The 19,429-nt window shown below is 36.1% G+C and overlaps 2 protein-coding genes across 2 annotated transcripts; both read right to left on the reverse strand.

Annotated features, from left to right (window-relative positions):
- LOC107607697 lies at nucleotides 3,429-4,941 on the reverse strand. Its single transcript, XM_016309619.1, has 2 exons — nucleotides 3,667-4,941; nucleotides 3,429-3,581 (listed from the first exon to the last, which is right to left on the reverse strand). The coding sequence occupies exons 1-2, from the start codon at nucleotides 4,939-4,941 to the stop codon at nucleotides 3,429-3,431; spliced, it is 1,428 nt and encodes a 475-aa protein (XP_016165105.1).
- LOC107605916 (splicing factor SF3a60 homolog) lies at nucleotides 10,539-15,303 on the reverse strand. Its single transcript, XM_016307864.2, has 12 exons — nucleotides 14,989-15,303; nucleotides 14,775-14,891; nucleotides 14,455-14,559; nucleotides 13,886-14,028; nucleotides 13,686-13,782; nucleotides 12,858-13,022; nucleotides 12,574-12,645; nucleotides 12,207-12,365; nucleotides 11,990-12,067; nucleotides 11,654-11,782; nucleotides 11,313-11,459; nucleotides 10,539-11,080 (listed from the first exon to the last, which is right to left on the reverse strand). The coding sequence occupies exons 1-12, from the start codon at nucleotides 15,160-15,162 to the stop codon at nucleotides 10,934-10,936; spliced, it is 1,533 nt and encodes a 510-aa protein (XP_016163350.1). The 5' UTR covers nucleotides 15,163-15,303; the 3' UTR covers nucleotides 10,539-10,933.

A 19,429-nucleotide genomic window follows, 5' to 3' on the forward strand; every position in this document is an offset into this window, starting at 1 on the left:
TATGTCAGTATATAGATTAAAAAATATTTTATCAACTAATTAATGATATGATTGTCATATAAAAGCTATTTTATATGATATGTGTCAAACTGAATGGAGTTAAGTTTCACAATTATTCACTCAAGAGGTGCAACAACAAACATTGTACAGAAGTCTTATGTTTGAATTCCTAACAGTGTCGCTTAATTGTGGTATATCACTCTAACGAGTTAAGCTCATTTTAATATCTGAGATTGGTGAATTATATTAATTTGGTTTTTAATTTTTTAATTATTATAATTTGGTCTTTTAAATTTAAAAAAGTACACTAATATAATCTCTTCTTAATGCTATTAGTGAGATAATTCAAATCTTGTCATGTTAAATATATTAAAACGACGTTGTACACGTTGTGATGCTAAAAGAGCACTAAATGATGTCATTTCATAGTTTAAACAATATTAAAAAAGAGGGGTATAATGTTTTAGTATTGTTCAAACCCTCAAACGACGTCATTTAGTGCATTCTTTAGCACCAAAACGCATACCACGTCGTTTTAATATGTCTAGCGTGATAAGGCTTGAGCTACGCCATTAACGGTGTTGAGTTCCGACGACGAAAGATACACGAGAAACTACATTGGTGCACTTTTTTAAATCTAAAGGACCAAATTGTGGCAATTGAAAAGTTAGGGACCAAATCAATACAACTCGCCAATTTCAGGAACTAAAGTGGGGCTTAACTCCCGCTCTAATTGTAAACCAAATAGTTTGAATGAGAGAAGGATTTTCTATTGTTTTTAAATGAGATAAGTACGATTTTGGTCCCTAAAGTTTTGTGCCACAATCGAAATCGTCCCTTTTCTAATTTTGGATTTAAAATCGTCCTTAATGTTGCATTTGTATTTAACTTCGTCCTTAAAATTTTTTCAGACATAAATGCCCTTTTCATCGTTAGGGTAGTTAGAAGAATAGTTATATAAAAAAATAAAGGGAATAGCAATATAAATGTATATGTTAACCCCCAAAAATAAGGGCAAGTTGTTTGAATCTGGAACTGCTGCCAACACCACCGTCGTGCACGTCGTGGAGGGAGAACGCCATGGCTGCCGAAAGCTCGATCTCGTCTCGAAGCAAATCATTCTCGCATGGTAGGTTGCTGCTCTGTTCCCATGGTGAGAGGCCGGTGCTGCGAACCTCAGGAACGAAGGAGAACTATGGGCGCAGATTTTGGGACTGTGTTTACTATGGGGTTTGTTTTTCTTTCTTTTCTTCTGAGTTGAGTTATTTGGGTAGAGGACTGGAGAGTGAAGACAGTGATTATGTGTAGGTGCATGAAGGCTGCAACTTCTTTCGTTGAGCAGAGCCAGAGACAGAGGTGGAAAACTCAGAAATTGCAAGGATGAAGAAGAAGGTTGCCTCCCTGAAATCAAAGACAAAAGCGGCAGAGTGGAAGTTAATGGTCGTTGCTCTGTTAGGATTTGTTGGGTGGGCTGGGTTCCTGTATCTGCTACTGCAGAATTTTTCTATGTCTAGGCCTAAGTGTGTAATTCCATTGAACCTGGTATAAAAAGGGTGTTTGGGTATGATGCTGTTGTTGTTGTTGGTAAATTCTTTTAGGGTTGGTTTTGTTGAATGTGGTTTGGTGAAAAGTGTTTTGATGGTAAGTTATTAGGTGACAATTATGTACCTGGTATGAATGTGTTCTGTTGAATTGGTTCTCAACATGTATAAATGACAATTATGTATGCATGGTTGGTTGTTGTAATGTGAGTTTGATTTCTGCTTGGTAAATACCTATTTTCCACTACTGACTAATTTCCTAACAATATAACAAACTTGAATCAAAGACAACCTCAACTGAATATGATAAATGTCATAATAACATACATAATAAAAAGTGTTTCAGACACAGAGGTAATCCCAAAAGGGTTGGCTGGTCTAATCCAGCAACCAAGTACAACACACATAGATGCTCATAGGCAAAATATCACCAAAAAAGGAGCTAACAAGTCACACTGCACTTTCCCAGCAAAGTTCACAGAAACATAACCCAAAATAAGACAACATGCACAAAATACAATCATGACAATAGGATGCTAATTTTTTCATTTTCCTTTTCCTAAAGCATTCCCCATTTTCTTGGAGGCAACTTTGCCATTAACTTCAGTTTCTTTGGAGAAATGTGAGGTGCTCCAGAGAGCCTGGTAGAGAAGTGACTAACAGGTTGGTTTGAAGATGTGGTAAGGGTAGGCTGAGATGAAGGTAGAGTTCTGGTGGCTGGCTGTGATGAGGATGAAGGAAGTGCTAAACTTGTTGGGCTGGCAACCTTGTTGGGCTGTGGAGCAGGTTGGGTTGAGCACTTGGGCTTAGTAGTCCCCTTGGGCCAGCTTCTAGGCCTTTTTGGCTGTGCTGCATTGTTGGATTGGGCTGCAGATGGTGGCTATGTTGCTAAAACAGCTTTCCTCTTGACAGATTGCTTGGGATTGGGCTGTGAAGAGGCAGTCTTCCTTCCTCCCTTGGCAGCTAGATGGTTTGATTTGGTGCTTCCCTTCTACTGCTTTCCTTTGTTCTTTGACTGCTGGGCCACACAAACATATACAATTTTATAATGGGATAGCAATAACATATGAGAGACCGATTAATAGAAGGAAGACAAATTAAAAATCATACCAACTCCTCAATAGGTTTAGGGCATATGCTTTTGTTGTGCCCAACAGATCCACACAGAGAGCACCTTTGTTTCTCTCCCCTCCTTGATAGGTGAGTGCGGCTGCTCTGTTCTTCATCTCCAGCAGTTGCTCTCCTCTTTTTCACTGGCCTGTGACTAGGCCTTCGATAGGGGAGAGGCATAACATCAGGGTGTGCAGTTCTCTCCCAAAGATATACTCCATTCAAGAGATGTATGATTGAGTCATAGCACCTTATGTAAGCTTCTTTCTTATAACACCCAGCCACAAAAGGTTCTAAGTCAAGTCCCTTGAACTTGATGCAACTGATAGCATGGACACAGGGTATGCCACTCATCTGCCACATTCTACATGAACATTCATGGGATCCTAAGTTGACCGCAAACTTGTCTAAACCGTTCACTACTTCATACTTCGAGGCTGCAGACCAGTATGGCCGCCAATCCCCAGCTGACCTAGATCTCTTCTCCAACCTGAATCTAATCTTAGGTAAGATTGTCCCTGAATAATTATGTGCAATTTCCCTATTTTCTGTCCACCTAGTCATTAGTTTAACCCTGATTTCCTCTAACATGGTGACTATAGGCTTCTCTCTAGCATCAACAATGGCAGAATTAAAGCTCTCGGACATGTTATTAACCAATGTATCTACCTTAGAGTTATAGGTGAACCTAGATCTAGACCAATACCTAGGAGGGATAGCAATTAGGTACCTATAGGCTTCCTGATTCACAGCTTTCACCTCGGCCATGTTTCTCTCTCAATCCCTCCAGTGAGTTGCCTTAGCACACTTCCATATCAGTTTCTTCAATTGTAATCCTGGAAACCTTTTTCTGAAGTTGCCATACAAGTGTCTCACACAGAACCGATTATCCACACCAGGTATAACCTCCTCATATGCTGGCAACAAACCCTGCACGCATGAAATCAAGGAAATTATAATTAGGGAGAATTGAATGGATGTCATTCATGTTGTAAAATTAGGGAAGTTTGCTTACTTTTTGTTGGTCAGACATGAAGGTAGATCTTCCCATCTTATCCAGCCCAACATCAGATGCAAGATGATTTAGAAACCAACTCCATGAGTCCTTCGTCTCGGCCTCCACAACCGCATATGCAATCGGCATCATTTGGTCATTGGGATCCCAACCAATTGCAGTGAGCAGTTGTCCTCCCTGGGGTGTCTTCAAAAAGCAGCCATCTAGGCCAATGAAATCCCTACAATGCTGGAAGCTCTGCTTGCATGCTTCCAAGCACACATAGATCCTCTGAAAGATGCAGTAAGTGGTCCTGGATGATGCTGGTGCTTCATTGTCAAGATCTGGGGACCTCTGCACTTGTATGCGAACTGAGGATCCTGGATTTGCCCTCATCAGCTCCTGTCCATAATCATAAATTCTTTTATACTGCTCTCGGAAGGTGCCCTGAATTTGATCAAGTGCAATCTGCTTGGTCTTAGTGGCCAATGATTTAGTGACAGTCAAGTTCCATTTCTTCTGTGCCTTCGAAACCAACTCCCTTATTTTCACCTTTGGATTTGATTCAACCTTCTTTTTAAACGCCTTGCCGAGCCATTTCGAGTGTAAGATCCCCACCCTGTGTGCTTGTGTGCATGTGTGTGTCAAGTTCATGCTGCGTAGCTGCCAAGTTTCCTCACCTCTGATTTTTGCAGCATACACCCAAAAAGGACAATCATCCGAACAAACAGCCCTAACCCTCTGCAAATCACACTTCCTAAACCTGATTGACCTTGTCGTATGCACAGCATAAGCAGTTACAGTGTCCTTGAAATCTTCCCGAGATGCATACACTATGCCAACTTCCCATTTGTATTGACTCATATCTTTCTGAAGCTTGTGAATTGGAAATATGAAATCCTCATGCTCCGAATCAGACCCATCAGCCCCAACTTGGTGATCAAAATCTAAGTCATCACTGTCTCCTCCCTCATCATTTTCAAACTGCTCAGTTGCTCCAGCATTCTTTTTCACAGCCCTAGGTTTTTTACTCATCACATTCACATGTTGAAACCCACTTACCTCAGGATCAAGCTTATCATCACTATCAGTAAAGTGCACATCATCTTCACTATCGTCCTCTTCCCCATATGGATTATACTCCGAATCGAGACTGTCGCTGTAACTAGAGTTATCATACTCAACTTCATTGTCGTCCTCTGCCCCAGAGTAAGCAGCAAATGGTTCAGATTGCTTTCGCCCCTCATCTACTCCACCATACAGAACCAGCTCTTTCCCCTCACTAATGTCACCCATCCCATCTTTATCTATCCCCAACATCAATGTAGCCATCATCAGGAAACATCTCTTCGTCCTGAACCTTATGGATAACATACAACTCTACATGGTCTCTCAACTCTGCTATTCGACATATCTTAATGGAATCCACATCAGTTTTAAGCAATTTCAGATTTTTCTCCATGTCTTCAACAACTGGATCCTTGAACCACAACGATGGAATATTCTCCTCGACGTAACCAAGTTGCTTTAGCTCAGCATACGCTTCAAATACAGACCACCGATCACCATCAATCTCTTCTATCACCGTTGTTTCTCCTGCCACATACTCTAATGGACCGTTCTTATACGTAAACCATCCTTCATGGTAGACCTTCACTTTAAAATAACCCATCGTCTTCTACAACACCCTGAAACAGAGTACAACAACACATAGACATTCATAAAAAATGATAAAACACACGCACCTTCCTATTTCACACCGATGCTAATCCCTACTCTCCACACACATGGCCTCATTCCAACGATAAACAGACTACCAAATCCTAACTAATCTAACCCGACACTAACCACTACAGCGAGAGCTACCATACTGAAAAGAAGGAAGAAAATCATACCTACGCAAATCCGATCAGTAATGCTTCAGCGACTCTTCACGTCCCTTCCTTCCAATTCCTCGATCTCGCCTCCTCTCTTCAGTTTCAGTCCATCAACATCTACGATCCTCTCCAATTCTGGGTTAGGGCACAATGTAATGGATTTGGTTTACGAAGCGTTGTGAATAAAGGGTGCTGTAATAAACGTTAAGGGTTTTTCATCCAAGTGAAAAAATCAAGCGTTTCGCGCGAAATGAAAAGGGTAGAATTGTCATTAAAAAAAATTTTAATTAGAAAGGACGAAGTTAAATACAAATGCAACATTAAGGACGATTTTAAATCCAAAATTAGAAGAGGGACGATTTCGATTCTGGCACAAAACTTTAGGGACCAAAATTAGTACTTATCCCTTTTTAAATACCTCGAAAAGAAATTATTAATCAACTCGATCACATCATGAATAATAAACGCTTTTTAACTTCGTCCTTCTTGGGGTACTAAGTGCAACGACTGTAGCACAAATCATCTTTCAACAATATTCTTGGCTTGCCTGGATTAAACAAATGTACAGCTAGAAAGAAATACTCAATTTTTTTTTGAACAAGGAACTCAACACAATATAATGGAGTGACAAAAGAACTAAACTTCAAACATCAACCTGTAAAGAAATATAAACAGAAAATTATCCCTAATGTCATTTTCGGTATTGTCATCAACAACAAAAAGGATCCAAACTACTTCACTCTCTATAACTGGTTAAAGATTTTTGAAACACCTCATCTGCACCCCCTTCTTTATTGTTAAAAATCCGCCCGTTCCTCTCTAACCAAACGTTTCAAATAACTGTAAAGAAGCATATGAGGCACTTATTGCGCTCCTTCTTCCTATTCACAACACATTTCCAACTCTCAAAATATTTTTTTAGTGAACCCGGAACAGACCACGATCTCCCAAACTCAGATAGTCATTGACACCACAACTGCTAAGTAAACTCACAACCAAGAAACAAATGGTGAATATGTTCAACGTCTTTTTTACACAATACACACATGTTATCACTGTAACTAATAATTCCCAATCTATGCAATATTTTTTTAGTATTTACTCTTCCTATCAAAGAAAACTAAATAAATAGCTCCACTCATAGCGGAACCAAACATTTCCATATGGTTCTGGTGAAACTGTAGCTGGTGATATCTTTCGGGAGAGTTTCTGACTGCTTTACCTGCACAAAAGAGTTAGTTGAAAAAATACCTTCCTTGTCAACCTTCCAAACAACTCTGTCTTGCTTATCATATGCTAGCTTTACAGGCCTTAAAGTCTCATGCAATTGATCCACTAATTCTAACTCTCATTGGTATATATCTCGTCTCCACTGGAAGTTCCAAATCCACTCTAACCCATCTCAAAACCCACAATCCCCTGTGATAGATCCTCTTTGGTTTGAAATAGAGAAAAGTCTCGAAAAATTTATCTTTAACGAACCACTTTATAACCAGACATCTTCCCAAAATCGATTTCTCCTTCTGTCACCCACCTTCATAGACAACTCAGCAATCATCTTATCTCTCACATTACTATCCTTGAACTTCAACTGACAGATATCCTTCCATGGACCCCCTCTATTAGGTAATGTCTGAACTGATAACATCATATTGGGGTTCAAGTTATAGCAGGAGCATACAACCTTCTTGCATAATAGACACTCCTCTTTTGAAAAACGCCAGCACCACTTGAAAAGGAATGCAGTGTTTCTAACCACGGCATCACCTACCCCCAACCCACCCACCTTTTTAGGGGTTTGAACCACTTCCCACTTAACTAGCGCCAAACCATTTCTACCTTCCTCCTTGCTCCATAGGAATTTTCTCTGCAACGAGATCAACTTTTCTGCCACTGCCTTCGATATATTATACAGGCTCAAACAGTACACCGGCAAGCTATTCAATACAGATTTAATAAGGACTAACTTACCCGCTTTATTGAGCACTTTTTTCTTCCACAAGCTAAGCTTCTCCTCAACCTTATCAATTATCGATTTTCAAGTCTTGACCAACCTTGGGTTCGCTCCTAAAGAAATGCCAAGATATCTTATTGGAAGGTTAGCCTTTTTACATCCTAATAAGTTGCATATGTTGTGAGTCCATTGCTATTCACAATTGATTGGGATTAAACTTAATTTATCAAAGTTAATAGTTAACCCCGACATCACCTCAAAACACCTTAGCAACCTGGCATCATTTCTGATTGTCTCCTCATCGGGTGGACAGAACAATATAATGTCATCTGTAAATTGGAGATGTGACAACTCTATATTGTCCTTACCAATCAGCAGCGGCGAAATGCGTCTGTTCCTGACTGACTCCGCTACCATCCTATGCAAAACATCAACAACCAAAAAAAAAGGAAACAGTGGATCACCTTGTCTCAAACCCCTCTCCATCTTAAAAGGTTTAGATGGTGAGCCATTTATCAGGATCGACATAGACGCTGTACCAACACGCTCATTAACCCATTTCCTCCATCTCCAACCAAAGCCCATCTTCTGTAGCACAATATCCACAAAATTCCATTTTACCTGATTATAAGCCTTCTGAAAGTCTAACTTAATGATTGTCGCTTTCTTCTCATGCAATAAGTGCCCCATCATGTATTTTCCGACCCTTCACAAATGCGCTCTAAGTCTCCCTTACTAGACTTGGCATCACTGATCTCATCCTTCTAACCATCACTTTGGAAATTACTTTATACACGCAATTTACCATGCTGATCGACCGGAGGTCCTTGATCTCCTTGGTTCCCGTGTACTTAGGTGCAAGGGCCACCCAAGTAATATTGGAGTCAGAAGGCAACCTTGATGACCAAAAAAATCTAGTACAGTTGTTGTGAACTCTAGACCAATTTCATCCCAACACTTCTTAATGAAATTTATATTATACCCATCACTTCCTGAAGTTTTGGATGATTCACAATCCCAAACCTCCTCTCTAATCTCCTCCGTTGTCGATATTCTCTCCAATACTACAGACTCTTCTTCATCAATCCGATTCACTAGTCCGTCCTTAAATTTCACAACCGGTGATCTCTCTTGATGATACAAATCTTTATAAAACTCTTATAACAATCTTGATTCGAGCTTTGATTTCTTATCAATTTTCCGTTAATTATCAAAGCATCAATTTTATTTTCATTGAATTTTTATTATTTTGAAAAAGTGAGAATTAGACAGTTAAATAGATGGATCTCTCCCTCGTTTAAAGATTTAACTATCATGTAATAAAATTTATTAGAATTCATTTATCTAACACGTATATTAAAAAATTAATTCAACAAAAAAATAATATATTTGACGAGAATATCAGAATAATTTTCAAAAAATTTTAGAAATTAAAAATTTGCCAAGAAAACATCCAATGTGAAACTCCTTATAAATTTACTCCAAAATAGACCTTCTCGAAGTATTTATGATCTCAAATCTATCTTTTTCTAATGAGTTTAAAACCGTAAATGAAAGTAAACTACCATTTCTACCAACGAAAGTTGAAAACGCTGACATATCTACCCATAAAAAAAGGAAATTACCATTTGTACCCATAAAAAATGGTTTTTACAAGCAAAATTATCCAAACCCTAAAAAATTAAATAAAATTCCTACATTACCCTTTTCTGCACCACTATCACTATCATCTCCTCCCCTTCCCCCTCCCCCCTCCCTCTCTCTCTCTTCTCATCTTTTCCCCACTACTGCCACCACCACCACTAACCCATCCTCTCTCTCCTTCCATTTTCTGAGCTCGTCGCCGCCGCCATAATCCGTCAACTCTGCCAACTCTTTCCTCTTTCTCTTTCTCTTGCTTTCCTTCTGTGTTTTGCTTTTCTCTTTTTCTTCTGCTTCTTCGAATTCTCAACCCAGAAAAAGGGCTTCACCATCATCAACAACAGAACCATCTTCAGATTCTTTGCCCCCACACTCTCTCTTACCTGCAAAATTCCTTATCTTCACCACCACACCACCTCCTTCACCCAATCACCTTTCTAACCCTAACCCTCTTCACCCAGCCACCACCCCTCTTTTTCTTTCTAATCTCAAATCCCACCACCACTCCCTTCACCCAGCCACCACCCCCTTTCCCTCCAAAACTCACACACGGAGACATTACACACACACCCCCACCCGAGGAAGAAGAAGAGAAGAGGAGGGAGAGTGAGACCATACTGGCAACCTGGGGACTCGCTGCCGCTATCGCATCATCGTCGCCGTTGTTGAGGGAGCCCAAAGAGGAGATGCGAGCCAGAACCAAGGAAGGGGGAGCTGTCGCCGCCGTCGCGCCCTGCTGCTGCCGGCTCCGTCACATCTGTCGCCGCCATTGATTGAGTCCGTCGCTGTCGTTGTTGCTGGTCTACAAGGAAAAGAGCGCGCAAGAGATCGGAAAAGGAGGAGAGGGCGACGACGCCGGTGGGTGTCACTGCCACCATCATCGTCGACGCTATTCAGTGAGGAAGAATCGTTTTTTCTCTGCTTTTTCTATTGTTGTTGTTGTTGTTGTTGCTGCATGTGAAGAAGATAATGATTGAGGTATAGTGGTGGTGGTGGTGATGGTAGTGATAAAGGAAATGAGATGGTGGTGGGATTTGAGATTAGAAAGGAAAAGGGAGGTGGTGGCTGGGTGAAGAGAGTTAGGGTTAGAAAGGTGATTGGGTGAAGGAGGTGGTGTGATGGTGAAGATAAGGATAATTTAGGAATTTTAGGTAATTTTTTAAAGTTTGGATAATTTTGCTTGTAAAAATCATTTTTTTATAGGAATAAATGATAATTTTCTTTTTTTATGGGTAGATATATCAACGTTTTCAACTTTCGTGGGTAGAAATGATAGTTTACTCTCGTAAATAATATATATGGAGTCCAAAAGCTCCACAGATAAGCATATAATTCTAGAATTTGAAAGAAATAACTTATTATTTTTGGGTGGACACTTAATTTACCATTTGAATCCCTAAATACTTGTGTATGGAAGGACATTAATGAACATATAATTTTTTATGGTTTAGCACCTTAAATTAATAGAGATAAGTATGGTGCCCATTCAATACTACTCCAACCACTACCCCATTTTGTCCATGTGGAGTACCATGACGAGATCTTTCACCGAATCTACAACAAACTAAGAGATATTTAATAGCACCACAGAGAAGTAGAGAACACACTGTTACAACCTCCTGGTCAGACTAACGATCAAAACTTAGGAAAGTGTAACCCAATCCGCTAGAAAATGATCCTTGTTTACCCCCATTCTACTCTCTGCTAGTGCACAATTTGATTCGGCTACAAACATTGGCCTATTAACTTGACAAAAAATACAGTTGTTTTGGCTTCTCAGAGCCAGCACCAAAGGAATGTCAAAGCTTCTTTCTCTTCATATGAGTCCCTGGCGCTGTAAATCAGTGTACGTCTTCTTATTATAGATGTTCCCTTCCTTGTCTTCGTACTCTTCTTCCAAATCTGGGCGCCACTTGTTCACTCCTTGTCTTTGCTGTATCTTCTTCCAAAGTTCCTTTGCTTCCTGTATCACACAATGTTACCAGTGAGGGGCAAATTAAGGAGAACTGCAGACTCCCAAAGAATAGATTTCATGGTGAAAGTAAGCTAAATTCGATTTGAAGTCAAGCATTATAAAAAGACCAAGGGGTGGCAGCACTAAAACACTAGTACACTACCATTAACTGGACATTTTAATGCCATGCTACATGACAACAAGGGAAATACAGAAAGTCAAATAAAATAAAATAAAATACCTCAATTGATGTGATCTCATTGAAATTTTTGGTATTTGGTATACCAAGGCATCGCATGCCATGCTGATGGCGCCACTCTTTAAAATGCCGTTCAAAAGCCCGACGCCCCCAGTAACTGTAGTTCCCACATATCTCACACTTAAATTCCTGCAGAATGCATATCATATTATTTATACTGGAAGTATCTTGTGATGGCATATAGATTATAACAATAACTGACTAACTGACTTCTATAAGCTCTCTCTTTTAAAAACAAAACATGTTCTACCTGCAACTACTTGAGATGTCTAGTGAGAAACATACGAGTTTCAGTTTCCAAGTGAAAGACAAATGAATGATACCTGACCAAGACCATGCAACTTATACAACCAGTAAGGTATGGGCTTCCCATCCCATCCCATTGGCAACTTTAGGGGATTATATATCTGCTGCTCCTCATCTTCACTTTCAGTGTCCTCTTGTGTCTCTTCCTGGCAAGTATCAAAAGTAAATGCAATCATATATGAGCTATACATTGTACAAATCACCTGATTTTTTTTTTTTAAGAGTATAGTTGGATGAAACAAGTAATAATAGAATTAAATGGCAGTAAACAGACGAAAAATATGAAATTATCTTCCGCGTAATGTAATATATCTCTTTTAACTTTTGGAGGTTATTGAATAGCTTTCACTCACCTCCTCACGTTCTGCTTCAATTTCTTCATACGTCAGCGCTTGCTTCTTTACAACATTGTCTTTTGTTCGGTCAATAGTCTGCAGAAAGGTTAATAAAGTTATATGAGTAGATAGAACAGAAGTTAACATTTTATACCAAGGGTCAATATATATGCCCAAACCATTGAAGCTAAGACATCAAAGGAATAATTAAAGGAAATAAGCAACAGATACAAACGTCTTCTAACAAATCACACAGCTTCTTCATTTTGGCCTCCATTAATGCAATTTCTTTTGAATTTGCATCTTCTTGTGGAACTGGAGCAACCCCTTTTTTCTCTGAAGCACGTGCTCCCTTAGCAAAATGCTTCTTGTCCAGTTTTTCAAGAGGTGTGTGCTGCATAACGAACAAAAACGAAAGAAAATTTGTTATGTCAGTCAGTCAACCAAAATTGTACAGACACAGTTTATTAGAATGTAAAACAAATTCAATAAAAATTCCAGGAGCAAAAGCATCAACCAAATTTGGAGTTGAAACATACAGGATTTGAACATAAAAGCCACTGGAAGTGTATCCTTCTACTTCATAAAGGAGTACAAATTACCTTTGTGAGGAAGAGTCTCTCTGCACGTTGCTGAATGGTACCACCAGTCTTAAGTCCTAATGCTGCAAGTGCCTACCACATCAAGGAGCAGGGAAGAAAAAAGCACACATGATGAGAACACTAGAAATAACTGAAACCAAAGAGTGCCAATGAAAGATACTCAATATTGCTAGTCATTAAGTTAATTATATTTTAATACTATGGTAGAAACTGGACAGGAAATTTGATTAGATATATCGAAAGATACATGGATAGATCATAGATAGTATTTAGTCTTATAGTACCTCCTTTAACCTTTCAGGACCCACTTCCATCAGCTCTTCAACTGTACTGTAATAATCAAGATCAAGTGCAGCATGCTGAGCAGGTGCGTGTCCATTCTCCTGATTTTCATTCTCCCATCCGTGTACCTTTCCAGCAGCCCAATTTTCTTCAAACTCAGTTGTTACCTGCCACAACTATGTTAGATCTCAATCCCAGAAAGAAAAAACTCACAATAAAACAAAATCATTTAAGTATTGAAGTTAATTGTTAGAAAATTTCTTGCAAGCCAATAATGATGCAATTTAAACTCAGCATTACTTCAGATAATACAATAAGGAACAGGCTTGAAACATGAAGCAAGAACTACAGAAGAAGGCAATTGTAAGCTGTATTTGAGAATAGAAAGAAAGCATAAACTACTAAAATCATAGAATCCCTTTGAAAATTAATTTCAAGATCATAATTCCACCAGTCATGTATGGGATTTCAGCACTATTTCACTAATTCAAAATTTGAATTCAGGTTTAAGTATCTTACATGAAAAAGTTGATTGATCCATTCTCATATAGTAAAAAAGTATATTAATAGAAGGATATAAAAATAGAATAGATTGACACAAGAAATACAAAAAATAATCAGAATACATTTTCACAATTAAAAAAAATAACACTAGATTTCAATAAAGTGAAAACTCAAATCATGTAAAGTGGAGATATCTTAAGTATGGACTCCAAAAATCTTGGAACTACATAGAGCGTTACTTTTTGGAGACTTAAAAAAAAAGAAATTAAATGAAAGAATTGCTTTAAAAAGAAAGTTGAGCTCAAAATTATGTAGAATTAAACAACCTTCGAGAAAATTCGATCAACATCTTGCAGGGGTTCTGTCCGCTGGAAAAAATACAAAAGATACTCTAAAAGATTCTCCATATATTCTCTGTACTGCCTGTTGAAATTGAAAGGCAAAAGCTCAGACAGATATGCAAATTCCATTAAAATGACTAGGATGCATGCAGATGTCAAATGATAAAAACAATTGAAACAATCACCTGGTCATTTTCTTCTTGCGTGGAATCTTGTCTGCCTCTGGGAAAATATCAAGATACGCAGAATACTCAATTGGCTCTCCAAATTTTGAATTGATATATTGATGGTACAGCTCATGCATATCTAAGTATCGGCCAAAAGCTTCCTGGAACAAAATATTCACGGAATCAATAACCAGATCAGGTTGAAATGTGACATTATCTCAACTAACACTAGAGTACATAAAATTTCATTTTGCATACTCATTGCCTCCAACTAAAGGTACCCTGCAGAAGGATCTCTTCCATGCTTTCCATACACATGCAGACTACCAAAAGGCTCAATCAACTGTGTGTGTGTGTGTGTGTGGGAATAGCATATTCATCTGCGCGCCAAGTCGGCAACCCAGGTTTAATCTCACTTAAAGCAAACATCATTCTTAATATTTTTCATGTTATTCAGTGCACTCATTGATTATTACAAAAACATATCTGTTCTCTAAACAAAATTTGCAACTGTGCATTGGTCTCCCCTTTCAATCACTGCAATAATAGTCAGGGTTAAAGAGAGAGAGACAGGAAAGATGACAGACCTCTCCACTAAACTCAATTTGAGGTTCTTCTTTAAGGAGTGCTTCATAATCATCATTAGCATCAACAACCCGGGCAACTGGGTGCTTCCTGTGATACTCTCGTATCTGCACAAAGCGCACACATCACCATATAAACCAATTTACTAAAACATACATAAGCATGAACTAACAATTACGATCAACAGAATAATAAAATAGTGAAATCAGCTTCAGCATGTTCAATTATCCAGTAACTTCTTAAAAAAAACCGAGCCAACTTAAACCTCTCCATATAAAATAAATAAATAAATCCTAAGAAAAGAAAATAAAAAAGGAATAACCTCTTTCAGACGATCATAGAACGCACTAAATACATTGTTGACTCCAGTAGCAGTTTGACCTCCGAGTGCAGCAATCTCGTCCTTCCTGGCATTGTCATTATCCTCATATATCTCAATCTGGAAAATAAAATTAAAAAAAAAACGAATCAAATCAAAATTCCAGCTTCAAAGAAAAGGATAAAGAGAATAATTAGGGTTTGGGAGAAGAACTTACAAGCTTGTGTGTGGTGGAAGTAATGGTGTCAATCATGTTCCGAACGCGGTGGCTCTGAAACAAGCGGTCTTTATTGGAAGTTGGCTCATTCTGAAGGTCCTTCACTATCACCCTTTCCAACCGTTCCACTTCCTCGTGCGAGGCACGTGTCACTTCCAGAAGCGTCGACGACATCTTTCTTCACACTCACTCTTCAGCTCCACCACCACCTGCTCTCACAAATCAACAAGAAACAAACACCGCACAAAAGGGGAAATGAAAAACCCTCGTACGGCGTCGTGCCTTCTGCCACCGCCAACCTTTTTTTTTTTTCTTTAGCAGCTCTAGTTGATTAATTTATGGGCCTCACGTGTCTAGCCCAATGGGCTTTCTGATTTCAAATTAACAGGCATAAAACGACTAGACAGTCTAACTAGCCCAATATGATTTTTTTTCACAATCTAGGTCATAAAAAAAAGAGCGCGCGCGAGAGAGAAGGGATAGGTGTGCTTTACCTACCTCACTACAATACCCAATTAAAAATGTAGCTTATGACTAAGGTGAAGACTCACGTACATTTATCTTCACTTGTGAAAAACGTTAGTTAATTTGATATATTTGATTAAATTATTATCTAATAATTTTTAATTAACAATTTTACATGAAGTTAATTGTATGTGAGTTTTCATCTTCATTTAACTTAACGACCAAAAAACGAAAAATCATGATTATTTTTACTCTTTTGGTTGGCAAAGCACGCTTTTTAGTGTTGTGTGCTTTATTGGCAGAGCATCTATTTCCTGCTGGTTCCTATCTACCATTACCAAAGTGAGAAGTCACACTTGTCTATCATCTTTCAATGCCACCTTTCTTTGAAACAAAGAATCAATGTCCCTTCAAGTGTAACTTTGCCTTGGTGACAATGTATATTTTCGACGTAATATCTAAAAATTTATAATGTTAATAAAAATAATATTAAAATTATTTAGTTCATTATCACCCAACAGGCCAACACAATTGAGAAACGTTTTAATATATTTCTATTTTATGAGAATAATTCATTTTCGACATCAACAAGGAATAATTAAATTTTATCAAATCATGGGAATATTATATTATTTTAATGAGAATAACTAATACCTATAAATATTTGTTAAAAAAATGGCATAAAATAAAACATAGTAGCATATCTTTTTCAAGTGACTATATGTCTAAGACTCTAAGTGTAATATTTGTTTTCAATTTTAATTTATATCAAGTCTCAAAAATCTAAATTATTTGCCAACCCAAAGAAAACATTCTGTAAAAATGTTATGAATCATTCTTTGATTGAGCATGTGAGTTACCTTACCTATCATATGGAAGAGACCTCTTATCAAAATATCATATGTCACATAACATAACTACTAATGTGTCTATTCCCCTATTGAATCTTCCACAATAAAGTAGAAAATGAGTGTTATGGCCCAACGTAAAAGTAGGTNNNCAACCACTACGGACAACGAAGAACATAACAATTTAAAGATGTACTACTTATTTGTTAATCGGGTTGGTGAAATAGTTCACCCGTGATAATTATGATCGATCTTAAATTTTACCTCATATATTTTCATTATTTTGATATTATTATGTCAATGAGACTATATGTAATTTTTTTGCTTGATTTGGATTTCTTTTTAACCTTTGATTAAATTGAGTATGGCAACGTTGTTAAAAAAAAATGAACGTTACGTTATAACAAACTAGGTAAAGTAGTAGGCATGTATGATATATGCATGCTTCCAATGTTTGCAATTTGCAAAGTGTATTTTCTTTTTCTTTTTCTTTTTTTTTATAATAGTAAATCAAAGACAACATATTAAATTTAGGATCTCATATGTTTAAGTAAGATATTATGTTTGTTAATTAAATAATTATAGAATATAGTCCAATTGAAAGCTTTTCCAAATGACCTTTGAACAAGAAACAAAGAATCTTAAAAAAATATATTATAATTTAGTCTTCTATTAATTTTTTGAGTTATTGATTAGTTTATTAGATTCTATTATATATTTCAACTTTTTTTCTTTGGTTTTCTTTTATTAAAGGGAGCCACTCAGATAAAGATACGTAAAACGTCTCTTTTTAAAGATATTTTTCAGTAATTAAAATTTTACATATATAATATAGAAGTATTTTAGTCATTTTCTATAATAGGGTATTGTAATTATTTTCTATAAAAAATAATATTAATTTAGACCATTTCAAGATTTGATTCACTATTTTTCGGTTAAATCAATTTATCTAACCTTATTTTGACAAAAATAATACGATTTAATCGATTATATGTATTAAATTTTAATTATTAAAAAATATTTTTATAAAAAGACATTTTCAACGTCTTTATCTAAATTACTCCATTTAAAAAATTTTGGCTTGAAATTTGACACAAACAATATTAGGACCCTTTTTAATTAAAAAAAATGTGTTAGTACCTTTTTAGTAAATTATAAACTAAAATATTAGGACATGATTTGTTGTCAAGGAATCAAAATCTCTGCTTTTGAGCTTTAAAGAATCTTGGGAGAACATAGAGCCTTCCCCAGCACCCCCTCACTTATATTTGCATGCTAATAATAATATATCTAGACTTATATTTAAAAAAAAATGAATACATTTAATTTTGCTGCATATTTTGGTTTCATTTATAACCGTATTATTTTCGTGCAATATTAATTAACCATAACATAAAATACAATATACTACATCTATATATCCTGATCCATCTAATCTTATTCCAAAAATAATTTGTTTCATGATATAATAAGAGTTGAATTATAAATTTATTATTTTTAGTTAGTTTCAGTTAATCTTTAATAATTATTTATTTTTAATCTTAAATTTAAATTCTAAATTGTAAATTATAGTAAAAATTAATTTCTTATACTTATTAATATTGATTTAAATATAAAAAATTAATCACCTAATTTTTATCTTTATTCTAATATAATTTTCTGCATTATCTTTTCTCGTTGCCATCATTATCCTATGCCTCTGTCAGGTTTTACGATGGAGGCTTAGCTTTTCTCTATTTGTTCTCTGTTATTGAAAAGGTATATACTACTTCGCATGTGTAACACCTATACATTAAGACAAAATTCATGAATTATTATTAGAAAATTTCGTAAAATACGTGAAGCAATATGAAGCAAATCAAATTATATCAAATCAAAGTAATTTATGTAATTCAATATATATGTTTGCATGTGTCTTTTGGAGTTGGCGAAAGAGTACAAAATGAAGCAAGGTCATAAGATAAGTTAGCTCCTCAACTTATCAAACAGACAAACGTATTAATAACAATCTTTTTCACATCGAAGAAATTTGAAAATTCGTGTTTCCAATTCGGTGAGCCCCATATATGCAGTAATAAGAATAATAAGAATAAAAATTAAAAACCACATAATAGCAGATGCATCATTATTAGTAATATACATAATATTTAAATATTAAACATTATTGTTTTAATAATATAAATAATAAAAAGCATGATTCGATAAGAAGTTTTGGAATTAAAATGGCAATTGTTGCCAGCCAATGGTGGTGAATATATTTAAATATAAATATATATCATCACTAATCACTATACATCACTCTCACCTAGAAAGGTGAAGCTCCATATATTAACATGGTCGATTACTTCAATGTCACTGCTATGTCATCCATGGATTCTAGCATTTATCAATAACTCAAAACAATTGGCAACTTTAACATTATTCAACTTTTATTATATGGTATTATAATAAAATAATACTCAACGAAAACACATACATGAATGCAACTGCTTCGAGAGGCCGCATAATATGATGCCTCATGTGTATGTTATTTGATTAACCGTCTTCCTTTATTTTATTTTATTTCATTTTATTTTATTTTTCCTTGAATTGGGAATTTTTAATTAATAGTAAGCAATTATGCATAATTGAAAAAAAAAACTATGCATGAAGTGACGACCGACACAAACATGGGGCTTTACTTAATACTCCTCTTTCGTAGAAAATAACCTTGTTCTATTTTTAATGTTGTTTCTTCCCATAGAGCTTTTGACCTAACCATAAAACCAGCCAACCAGCTGCGGTATCATGGGTTTAATTTTTGTTAGGGGTAATTAACAACTATATTTTTTAGGTTGTAGTTTCACTAAATTTATAATTATGTTTTTATATATTTTTTAATTGAATATGTACACTACTTTTAATTTTGTAATTAAGTTATTTTTAGTGTACAAAATGATAGAGTTAACTTAATATTTTTCTGCAAATTAAAAGTATCCACAATTAAGAACCTAATTAGATCTTTGACTACATATATTTTTTTAAAAAATATTACGTTAATTTTAATATTTTTGACATGAAAAGGATCTAATTACAAAATTAAAAATAATTGATTATTATTTCATATTTATAAATTATTTTGAGATTAT

The sequence above is a fragment of the Arachis ipaensis genome, chromosome B07, assembly GCF_000816755.2.
Source record: "Arachis ipaensis cultivar K30076 chromosome B07, Araip1.1, whole genome shotgun sequence".
Classification (NCBI taxonomy): domain Eukaryota; kingdom Viridiplantae; phylum Streptophyta; class Magnoliopsida; order Fabales; family Fabaceae; genus Arachis; species Arachis ipaensis.